The 12725-nt window shown below is 38.0% G+C and overlaps 1 protein-coding gene across 3 annotated transcripts in view; it reads left to right on the top strand.

The window, feature by feature from the left end:
- Positions 1-12273, top strand: part of PPP1R42 (protein phosphatase 1 regulatory subunit 42) — a 64143-nt gene extending 51870 nt beyond the window's left edge. For all 3 annotated transcript variants that reach the window (XM_054561683.2, XM_054561684.2, XM_054561681.2), the window contains 2 exons: positions 5156-5315; positions 11994-12273. In XM_054561683.2, the coding sequence (XP_054417658.1) occupies positions 5156-5315; positions 11994-12105 (272 nt within the window). In that variant the 3' untranslated portion in view covers positions 12106-12273. The remainder of the gene's footprint in view (positions 1-5155; positions 5316-11993) is intronic.
- Positions 12274-12725: the final 452 nt, after the last annotated feature.

Raw genomic sequence — 12725 nt, 5'->3', positions numbered from 1 at the left:
CTGTAATGTATAATGAAATCGTAATTCACCATAACGTAGTCAGCGGGAGCCCTGAGCTTTTTTTCCTGCAACTGGATGATCCTATCTGGGAGTAATGGGAGACAGTGACAGATCATCGGGCATTAGATTCTCATAAGGAGTTCACAACCTAGATCCCTCGCATGCACAGTTCACAATAGGGTTCGTGTTCCTATGAGAATCTAATGCTGTAGCAGATCTGATAGGAGGCAGAGCTCAGGTGGTAATGCGAGTTATGGAAAGCAGCTGTAAATACAGATGAAGCTTCATTTGCTTACCTGCCACTCACCTTCTGCTGTGCGGCCCAGTTTCTAATAGGCCACAGACCAGGACCATTGGGGTTGGGGACCCCTGCACTATAGGATGACCATAGTTAACAATCATATATAGTTTCAAATAGCTAGAAGGAAAATATTGAATGCTGCCAACACAAAGAAATGATAAATGTTTGAGATGATGTATATGCTAATTTCCCTGATTTGATCACTATACATTATATGTATTGCAACATCACTATGTACCCTATAAATATGTACAATTATGTCTCAATTAAATTTTTTTAAATTAGCCATTTAATTTTCTCAAAACAGTCCTTATTAATCTCTTTATAATCTAGTGTGAGCCCCAACTAACAAAAACTATCTTTTTTTTTTTTGATAGAGTATCACTCTGTCGCCCAGGCTAGAGTGCAGTGGCACAATCTCAGCTCATTGCAACCTCTGCCTCCCAGGTTCAAGCAATTCTCCTGCCTCAGACTCCCAAGAAGCTGGGATTACAGGCGTGTACCACCACACCTGACTACTTTCTGTATTTTTAGTAGATGGGATTTCACCATGTTGGCCAGGCTGGTCTTGAACTCCTGAACTCAAGTAATCCACCCACCTCGGCCTTCCAAAGTCCATGAGCCACTGCACCCCGCCCAAAAACAATGTTTAAAGTCATATAGATAAATTAGCAACAAACTATCTGAAAAGAAATTATGAAAATAATCCCATTTACAATAACAAAAGAATAAAATACCCAGGAATAAATTTAATTAAGGAGGTGAAAGACATCCTGAAAATGACAAAACGTTGATGAAAGAAATTAAACAAGACATCTTCTGCAATGTCTGCTTATAAATTTTAAAAGAAATTAAACAAGACACAAATGAAAAGACACCTCATGTTCATGAACTGAAGACTCAATATTGTAAAATATCCATAAGACCAAAAGTGATCCACAGATTCAATGCAATTTCTATCAAAATCCCAATTGCATTTTTTATAGAAATAGAAAAAAGCAATTCTAAAATTCATATGGAACCACTGAAGACCACAAATAGTCAAATCAATCTTAAGAATGAAGAACAAAGCTGAAGGCATCACATTTCTTAATTTTGAAATATGTTACGTAGATACAGTAATCAAAACAGTATGGTACTGGCAGAAGACAGACATATAGAGAAATGGAACAGAATAGAGCACCCAGGAAAAAAATCCATGCATATGTAGTCAATTGATCTTTGACAAGGTGCCTAGAATACACAATGGGGAAAGAAAAGTCTCTTAAACAAATAGTGGTTTTTATTCCTCCAAAGAAGACATACAAATTTCTCCAAAGAAGACATACAAATGGCCAACAGGTATATGAAGAAATACTCAATGTCAGTAATCATCAGGGAAATGCAAATCAACATAGATATGAGCTATCACCTCACACCTGTCAGGATGGCTTTTTTTTTTTTTTTCGAGACAGAGTTTTACTCTTGTTGCCTAGGCTGGAGTGCAATGGCATGCTCTCAGCTCACTGCAACCTCCACCTCCTGGGTTCAAGCAATTCTCCTGCCTCAGCCTCCTGAGTAGCTGAGATTACAGGCATGTACCACCACACCCGGCTAATTTTGCATTTTTAGTAGAGATGGGGTTTCACCATATTGGTCAGACTGGTCTCCAACTCCTGAACTCAAGTGATCCACCTGCCTCGGCCCCCCAAAGTGCTGGTATTACAGACATGAGCCATTGTGCCCAGATGGCTATTATTTTAAAAAAGTCAACACGTGTTACAGAGGATGTGAAGAAACTGGAATCCTTGCACACCGTTGGTGGGAATGTAAAATGGTGCAGCCACTATAGCAAACAGTATGAACATTCCTCAAAAAGTTAAAAATAGGACTGCCACATGACCCAACAATCCCACTTATGGATATTTATTCTAAAGAATTGAAATCAGGATTTCCAAGAGACATCAGTACTCCCATGTTCACTGAAGCACTATTCACAATAGTCAAGATGTGGAAACAAGGTACATGGACATTGGACAGATGAATGGATAAAGGAAGTATATATTAAATGGAACATGGAACACTATTCAGCTTTACAAAGAAAGGAAATTCTGCAATATGTGACAACATGGGTGAGCTTTGAGGATATTATGCTAAGTGAAATGAGCCAGGTCAAAGAAAGACAAATACTGATTTAACTTATATAAGATATCTAAAATAGTTAAATTCATACACTCAAAGAGTGGAGTGCTATTGCCAGCAGCTGAGGGGAGGAAAGGGAGACTTACTAATCAATGGGCATAAAGTTTCGGCCAAACAAGATGAATAAACTCTAGAGATCTACTATATGACATTGTACCTAAGGTAAAAAAAATAATGTATTGTACATTTAAAACTTTGTTAAGAGGGTAGATTTTGGCTGGGCGCGGTGGCTCACACCTATAATCTCAGCACTTTGGGAGGCTGAGGCAGGCAGATCACTTGAGGTCAGGAGTTCGAGACCAGCCTGGCCAATATGGCAAAACCCCATCTCTACCAAAAATACAAAACAATTAGCTGGGTGTGGTGGCGTGCCCCTGTAGTCCCAGTTACTTGGGAGGATGAGGCAAGAGAACTGCTTGAACCTGGGAGGCAGAGGCTGCAGTGAGCCGAGATGGCACCACTGCACCCCAGCCTGGGTGACAGAGCAAGACATCGTCTCAAAAAACAAAAAACAAAAAACAAAAAAAAAAAAGGAGGGTAGATCTCATGTTAAATAGTTTTGCTACAGTTTTTAAAAGTCCATATAGAATGTTATAGTATGTAAGCTTCATTTCAGACCCTGTTGTAGTTGCTGTTATGATAATTATTAATAATTTAAAATAGAAAGCACTCGGAATTAGAAGGCAAAGAAGAGGGGGCAGGGGAAGAAAAAAGAACTGACATTTACTGTGCTAAACATTTCAGATATTTATACACATTATTGCATTTAATCATTATAACCTGTGAGGCAGAAGATCATTATATGCATTTTGCAGATGAGAAAGTTCAGTTTCAGAAAATGAAGTGACTTGCCTTGAGTTTACAAAGCTAGTAGGGGGCACAGGCTAAATTAAGCTGGGATATAAGGACAATTAATGTTCTAAAGCAATAATGCTCTACTTACAAATTCACTTCAATTTGGTGGGAATTTGGGAAAATAACAGATGTGGAAATATGTGATATGTAAACAATTTTTATAACTAAAAAGGAGCTAGAGGAAATAGGATAATACAACAAATTTCAAAATTTTGAAAGGAGTACTCAAATAGATTACATAATTTACTATATTGAAAAATGGTCTCGGCTGGGTGTGGTGGCTCATGCCTGTAATCCCAGCACTTTGGGAGGCTGAGGTGGGCAGATCACCTGAGGTCAGGAGTTCACAACTAGCCTGGCCAACATGGTGAAACCCCGTCTCTACTAATAGTACAAAAATTAGCCGGGTGTGGTGGCAGGTGCCTATAATCCCAGCTACTAGGGAGGCTGAGGAAAGAGAATCACTTGAACCCGGGAGGCAAAGGTTGTAGTGAGCCGAGATCGTGCCACTGCACTCCAGCCTGGGTGAAAAGATGACACTCTGTCTCAAAAAAAAAATGGTCTCTAAAATCAATTAAAATAAAATTTAAAGTGAACACACTGAGTAGCTGCAGCAGAAAATTTTCTGAGCTTTTCTCAGGAGTACTCGGTTATTATTCCTTGGCCATTTGTAGGTCCTCCCTCCCCTTTGCCCATGTTTGCCATCCCCATCCAAACAGATGGTACAAACCTGGAACTCTCAGGCTTAAAAGCAGTGACATCCCTGTATACACGTATGTAATATACAATAACTCTATCCTTTTGTATATGTCCAATAGCATACTATATGGTCTTTATGCAAAGACTCTTTTATAACTGTGCAAGAGAAAGGGAAAGCACAAGTTAAAATCTAGAAAATATATTATGTATTTTCAAAATCTACAGTATACCTACCTTTCAGGTCTTTAGAAGAGTTAAGATGAACCTTTTAAAGGCACCTCTGTGCAACCAAATACATTGTCAGGGAACAGAAATTCTTAAAAAGATGGTAATAATTTTTGTACTTCCTAATCTTTTATATATTTTTGATAGCCTTGTAAATATGGACCTCTATATTGGGGATTATGGTAAAATTATAGGAATTATTATAATCTCTAACTTCAAGGATCTTACAATTTAAAAATCTTATCCTAAGTATAGCCATATAGCTATATAACACAAAATTGTAAATATACTTTAATATCTTAATAAAATCCAAAATATACTCACATATTTTAGCACTTTCTTTTATAGCACTTCTATAGAAAAATTCATAACAAACATTTAATAAACATTTATTAAGCACCTCAAATGTGTCCAAGAATATGCCAGCCACTGTGGATTAGAGGTGAATAGGGCTGTCCCTACTTAAAAGGAAATTACTGCTGGAAAGGGAGGAGGATCTGAAAGCAGGTAAATGATGTGGAATTTTAAGTGCCAGAATAAAGGTATGGACATATCCCCAAAATGATACACGACTAATGTACTCCCTACAAGTTAAACAATTTGAAAAAATAAACTAAATCAGAACAGTAAAATTAAGGGCAGTTAATATTTATATTAATGTTGGCATGCTCATTTTATTTTATTTTTAAGAGTTGACCATGAACTTTCCTGTATAGGTTTTGTATATGAAAGTCTGTGCTATTTTTTCCTTGGGTTATTAATTTTATTACTAGTTTTACTGTGTATTCATTTAGCTTTATTTAATTTTTAGATAATCTAATATTGTTATACCCTTTTTTACAATTTAGTTATTAATTTCAAAGCAGAATGCTTTTATTTCTTTGTGTGCTACAGGTAACTTCAAAACAATGCATCACATAGTTCCTGTTTATTACCCACAGGTGGGTAAGCCAAAATTAGTCTTTTTCTCTGAAATACAGAGATACCCTGTAAATGGAAATGCATCTCCAGAAAGTTCCCGAGAAGATTACACTAAAATTATTGAAGAGATGGGGTAGGTTCTTTCAAATATTTATGTGACTTTATCTTTTCGGTGGGGAGGAGACATCTTCACAGTAAACAAAGAGGAACAGAGGCCATCCAGTCTGTCTCCTAGTTCTTTGTTCTCAATCCTTTTTGGCCAAACACAGAAAGAAAGAAAAAAAAGTTCATTGTTGGTCTGCCCAAACACTCAGAAAGTTACAATGGGAAGGGGTGTTTCCAGAAGACTTGGGAGTTAGACTGGATACACCCATTGAGGTAAGGTAAGGGACTCAGGAAAGTCCCAGAGGCAGTAGGTAAAGATGTCTCAATGATCAGGGATTCTGTCAAAGGAGCCTGAGGCCTAGCTGATGATGAGTAGTCCACCAGTGGGTGGGCGACTTCAGAGCATATGGTTGCAGAAAGTCCAGAGGCCTACAGAATTAGGCTACTTTCACCACTTCTACAAACCAGATTTTTAAGCTGTTGTCTCTGAAGGAGGCAGAAGTTTCTCCTGATGAGGAAAAATTTGCTTTTTGGTTTAAAAAAGGTATTGCTTTGATGGAAAAATAAACCAGAGCTGGGGACAGTGGTTCACGCCTGTAATCCCAGCATTTTGGGAGGCTTAGGTGGGCAGATCATTTTAGTCCAGGAGTTCAAGACCAGCCTGGCCAACATGGAGAAACCCCTTCTCTACAAAAAAAAAAAAAAATACAAAAATTAGCTGGACATGGTGGTGCGTGCCTATAGTCCCAGCTACTTTGGAGGCTGAAGTGGGAGGGTCACTTGAGCCTGGGAGACAGAGGCTGCAATGAGCTGAGATCACTCCACTGCACTCCAGCCTGGGCAGCAGAGTGGGACCCCATCTCAATAAATTAAATAAATAAATACCCATACGAGAAAGTAACTTCATTTATATATAAAACATGAGACATCTGCCATATGCTGGGCAACACTGAATATAAAAACTCAAATGAGATAATCCTGATCTCAAATATTTTGCCATAAGCTAGCTGGGGAGTCAAATATGATATAATTACTCTATAGTGTGATAAATGCTATGGGCTTTAAAAACCAGATCCTAATACATCTTATAAATTTTGCATTAAACTTATTTTTTCATTTATAATCAATACAATGATTGCTCTATTGATCCTTCCAACCAAATCAGATTAGTGATCGCAATATACTAAAGGCCAATAGCATATTTCATTGAGAAAGTAAACAGAGCCAGGGGACATACTTTGGAATCGTTTTCCTTTTCCCAGAACTGCCTGCTGAAGGTCAAGTGGGCTTATCATGACACCCTCTTTGCAGGGTCCCATCGAGGGATGATGACTTAGAATTGTCTAGTACAGCCCACCTCAAGAAGCCCTGTGAACATTACTGCTGCACTGTCCTACCCCTATTCCCTGCAGAGTGGCTCAGGCTTGCTGGGATGCAGTCTTAGGAGAGAGAAGGCCTGTGGGTATGGAAAATGCTTTATTTGGGGAGAAGTGAAAGGATATGCAGGGAGTCCTTGTTTTGGTCTTGCCTCCTCTCCATTCACAATAAAACAGGAGCTATGTGAGACATTTACTGCTTATGTCCATTGCCATTACCACCAAACCATTGCCTACTTGTCCATAGCACCACAATAGTTTCTTAAAGATTTACACAACTGTTATCAATTCGACAACAGTGTTCTTAAGTTTTGTTTCTTTGCCAAGCATTTTGAAAAATCTTGCTAGTATATCATCAAGGAAGAAAATAAAACAATAAAAATGTACACAGCCTCAGAAAACAATGTTGATGAATTCTATACATTGCCATGTGCATTGTTAGATCAATAGTGAGCTGTGGCCCATTCCACATATTCTATAGCCCCAAGCAAAGCTCGAGTCACTAGGAGTACACTGATAAAACATCAAATAAATCACTCTACCCTCATTTTCGTAACTACGAACACTAAATACAGAACTAAATGCATTTTTTAAAATACAAACTACTATCTACTGCAAAGATAGGCTATCCTAAATGAAGCCAGCAAACCAAAAGGGTTCTGTGAGAACATAAGAATGTCCTGCCTCTGCCACCATCAAGTGAAGCCAATTATGTTCAATCCTGAGTCTTCAATTTTATCCTGTGAAAAAGCATTACATAAATTTTTAAATGCTTATTATTTCCTCAGGCAATACTTTCACCTTAGGTATGCCAAAATATTGTTTTAGTATATCAAAAGATTTAATCTGTATTAAATGAGATTATAAGTTCTACCTCTCTTTAATAAAAGGTAATCAAATATATTACAGAGTTTCATCAAACTCTTGATACGGATTTTCAGGACATGCCTTTTGCTAATTTTAGTAATTTAACATAAATCTAGGAGATAATAAAAATAAAGCTAGAAGGTCAGTAAAGCATTAAAAACAAAATACTCAGCCTAAACACAAAGAACAGATTTTTAGTTTCTAGAAAATTGATTAAAGTTACCCCTTGCCTTAATTACTTTAAGGGAAAGAATGAGCTGGCATCACCAGACGTGTCCCTACACTCTATATTTAATATTCAAGGTGGGGAGCCTGCTCAGAGGTAGAAATAAGCTTACAGTGCATCTTCCAAAAAGCTAAAGGTATGTGCCCCACACTCCTTTAGGGTTCTACACATTGGGGGCTGTGCCTGTATCCTGTGTGGAGCCAGTGAAGCAACATCTGTCCAAAGACAGGGGAATGTTTTCCACCTCTTTTATAAATGCGTGCAATCTGTGCTCATGTATATTTATACAAGCCTGCTTTCTCTACTGGGAGGAAAAAGTCAGACTCATTGACGTTGTTTTTGACCCTCAAACTGAACTTGATACTATCAATGTATACTTTAATTAAAGATTAACTCAAACCTATTTTTTATTTAAAGGCTGATTCTGAACAAATGCCTTCACTGTTCAATTTTTAAAAATATGGTATTAAACAAACAAAAAAGTACACATTATTGCTTCTTTCTGTGTTTGTCACAGTAAATACTTCTGACAGATGTTTCCTCTCTTTGCAAACATACTAGGAGGTGCTTGAGCCTTAGTAATTTTAAAATAGACATTAAATGCATTTATATATTGCATATAAAATCCACTGAGAATACTGTGTAGCACCATACAATGAAAAACAAATTGTTACTTGATTATTTAACTATCTTTCAAACCCAAGCAATGTTAAGAGTCAATCCATCTCTTTTGTTAATATAAAAATAGTAACTTTCTAGCTGCATAAAAATGCCCTTAATTTCAGATACCTTTAAGGAATACAAATCACTGGGACCCACAATTCACAGGAAATATTCACTGTATATTATTTAGCTATTTATAAAATACCCGGTACCCTTTGTTAGAATATGGAAGCATTAGGTTTCTTTGAATTAAAAAGTGAACTTGAATAACAGTTAAAACAACTTTCCTTCACCACTGTTAAGGTTATATTTGAACAGTTGTAACAACAGATCTATGTGCTTAGGGAAGAATTTTTAAAACTCAGATATTTTTAGTCACAAAACTCTGGAATGATGTTATATAAACGCACTTGCAAATTTTGCTTTGTTAAACATAACAGTCTATTTAATTTTATATGCAAAATAAGCTTATGTGTATCAGTAATGTAGGTATAATGTTAATATTTGGATTTGCAGTTCTCAAAGAGCCATTTTGAAATTAGGATACTACCCTCCTTCCCAAAAAAAGCACAATAGTGGTAAGCAACAGTTTTTTTAGGCTGGGTGAGGTGGCTCATGCCTATAATTCCAGCACTTTGGGAAGCTGAGGAAGGAGAGAGGATTGCTTGAGGCCAGGAGTTCGAAACCAGCCTAGGCAACACAATAAGACCTCATCTCCATAAGAAAAAAAAATTCAGGTGTAGGAGCTTGTCTCTGTAGTCCCAGCTACTCGGGAGGCTAAGGTGGCTTGAGCCCAGGAGGTTGACGCTGCAGTAAGCCGCGATTGTGCCACTGCACTCCAGACTGAGGGACAAAGCAAGACCTTGTCTCAAAAATCAAAAACTTTTTTTGGTTAAAACAGACTAGTTTTAGTTAAAACAAGCTAGTTTTTGTGACTTCTGATCTCAACTCTGTCAATGGTTTACTCTGTGAACAAGAGTTATATAAGACCTAATTCAAAAGAATTATATTATTTTCCATTTTAAAATGCCTATATTTTGAAAGCTGAATCTTCATTATCCAAACAAATTTTTTTTTTTTGGAGAAAGTCTCGCTCTGTCACCCAGGCTGGAGTGCAGTGGCGTGATCTCGACTCACCGCAAGCTCTGCCTCCCGGGTTCACGCCATTCTCCTGCCTCAGCCTCCCGAGTAGCTGGGACTACAGGTGCCTGCCACCACGCCCGGCCAGTTTTTTGTGTTTTTAATAGAGACAGGATATCACCGTGTTAGCCAGGATGGTCTTGATCTCCTGACCTCGTGATCCACCAGTCTCGGCCTCCCAAAGTAGGGGGATTACAGGCGTGAACCACCGTGCCCGGCCTATCCAAACAAATTTTAAAAGACAATGGAACTCTTTTAAGAATACTATAAGCCCCATTTTATAGATGGGAAAATGAGGCTTGGAGAGGTACAATCAGAAGGACCCAAGGTCACACAGTTGCCATGAGCAGGGCTAGGACTTGAACACAGCTCACTGACTCCAATAGCCAACCTCTCAAGTACTCTGCTGGGGACTCTCAAAGAAAACCACCCTTAGGAACAGGAAGGGATAATAAGTGAGAACAGGTGAGAGGGTGACTAAGGTGAACTGGTAAGCACATGCCCAACTAAAGGCAACTGTAGCTATTCAGCTCCACAATGGTGTGGCCAGATGGACATGCATCGCACTAGCTGGCAAGTGAGATATCTCGATTATGAAATCATCTGATTTTTAAATATTTAACTTTTTCTTAAAAAATAACATATACTAGAATGGATAAAAAGAAAAAACAAAAGCTGGTAATGCTGGCTAGGATAGGGAGCAACTGGAACTCTCATGTACTACTGGCTGGAATGCAAAAATAGTACAGACACTTTGGACAGTAGTTTGACATATTCTTTTATTATGTATTTATCTTTTGAGAGATAGGGTCTCATTTTGTTGCCCAGGCTGGAATGCAGTGGCTCAAACATAGCTCACTGCAGCCTCAACCTTCTGTGTTCAAGCAATCCTCCTGCCCCAGCTTTCTCAGTAGCTGAGACTACATGCATGTTCCACCACGCCCATTTAATTTTTTAAATTCTTTTGTACAGACCAGGTCTCACTATACTGTCCAGGCTGGTCTCAAACTCTTATACTTAAACAATCCTCTTGCCTCAGCCTCCCAAAGTGCTGGGATTGCAGATGCGAACCACTGTATCCAGCCAGTTTGATATATTCTTATAACGTTAAGCTGGGCGTGGTGGTACATGCCTGTAGTCCCAGCTACTTGGGAGGCTAGGGTGGAAGGATCACTTGGAGGGTCACTTGATCCCTGGAGTTCAAGCCTGCAGTGAGCTGTGATCACACCACTGTACTCCAGCCTGGGCGACAGAACGAGATCCTCCTTCAAAAAAAAAAAAAAAAGAAAAAAAGGTAAACATACATTTAACACTTCTAGCAGCTAGTGGTTCACTCCTGGTTATTTTCCCAAGTTAAATGAAAACGTATACTCACAAAAACCTGTACCTGAACATTTATAATATTATTCATAATCACCAAAAACTGGGAACAATCCGAAGGTTTTCTGTCTTTTTTTTTTTTTTTTTTGAGACGGAGTCTCACTCTGTCGCCCAGGCTGGAGTGGAGTGGCGCAATCTCGACTCACTGCAGTTCCAAAGGTTTTCATCTGAGGAATGGATAAACAAACTGTGGTACATCTATACAATGGAATGCTATTCAGCAATACAAAGGAATGAACTAGTGATATACTCAACAACGTGGATCTCAAAAGCATTATGCTAAGTGAAAGAAACCAGACTCAAAAGGCTACATACTATATAATACACTTCTATTTGTATGACTTTCTGGCAAAGGCAAACTACAGAGACAGAAAACAGATCAGTAGTTGCCAGAAACTGGAGGTGGGAGAAAGGGTTGACTACAAAGGGTCAGCACAAGATAATTTTGGAGAATGAGAGTAATGTTCTGTATCTTTATTGCATTGATGGTTATAAGACATATGTTTATGAAAGCTTGCTGAGCTGGGTGAATTTACACTGAAAAGGGTGAATTTAACTATGTAAATTACAATTTAAACAATGAGAGAAATAGTTGAAATGTGAAAAAAGTACCAATTAATCTACTGTTTTATATACATATAAAACATTTATATATTAAAAACAATATGGAATAAATTGATATGTATGATTATTTTGCATTATAAGGACAATCTGGGTGCAAAATATAAGAAGACCCAGACACCTCAAATTTGCCTTATCTTAGACCTGGTCCACCTTTCCTCTAATATTATTTCCATCTTAGACCTGGTCCACCTTTCCTCTAATATTATTTGTGATTCTCACAAATCATAGATTTTTCACATTCTTCACTACACCAAGAGGAAAATCTTTGTTTCTGCTTCCTTTTTAAAGCCCGACAAGATTCACACTGTTTGGTGATTAATCATTAGCCTTTAATATTGTTATTGTGTCCTAGATTCTATGTTTTTGCTACCTTTTGGGGATACTTTCATTTTTTTAATTTAATGCTTTTTTTCCCTCTCTATAAATACAGGAATCTCTCTTTGAAGCAATCTGAAAGCTTGCTGACAAAAAATGGTGTGCATGAACCTCACCTTTTCCATAACCCCAAAGAAAAAGAAAATTTGTTTGTGGAAAATGAGTAAATTCAGCCTCAAGTGACAGGAAACGTTTGATTTTGTTTTTAACCGTATAGGACTAGGCAACAATATCTTTTGTGGGTTTGTAGCTTTATGGTATCTCATAATATAAGAAAAACGTTTAAGTTATTGTTTGATTTGCTGCTTTATAGAATCTAAAACATTGCTTTCCACCTGTGAATTCAGGGATCTAGTTGCTTTATTCCTCATTACATACAATTTACTTGGAAAATACGCACTTTTTCATTCAGCAATAGAAGTCCCTTCGACGGTGCGATCACAGCTCACTGGAGCCTCAACCTCCTGGGCTCACGAGATCCTCCCGTCTCAGCCTTCGGGGTAGCTGGGACTACACATACGAGCCACTGCACTGGGCCCCTTTTTGAATCAATAGAATATCGGTGTACTTCTTTCTAAAGTGTAAATCTAATTACAGTTATTGGGTGGGAATTGAGATGAAAGTCTAAGTACCACTCTGAATCACTAATGTACTTAATTTGTGGGCCAGTACATCCAAATAGTGCCACCAGGACTGCTGACGGCTTGGTTACAGTAGTTCCAACTTAGAAATCTACTGGAAAGTATGAAATGATGGTGCATATACAAGAGCGCCGTTTCTTTAGTGA

Source organism: Pongo abelii, chromosome 7, assembly GCF_028885655.2.
Source record: "Pongo abelii isolate AG06213 chromosome 7, NHGRI_mPonAbe1-v2.0_pri, whole genome shotgun sequence".
Classification (NCBI taxonomy): Eukaryota; Metazoa; Chordata; class Mammalia; order Primates; family Hominidae; genus Pongo; species Pongo abelii.
This window is presented reverse-complemented; position numbering and strand designations above follow the sequence as displayed.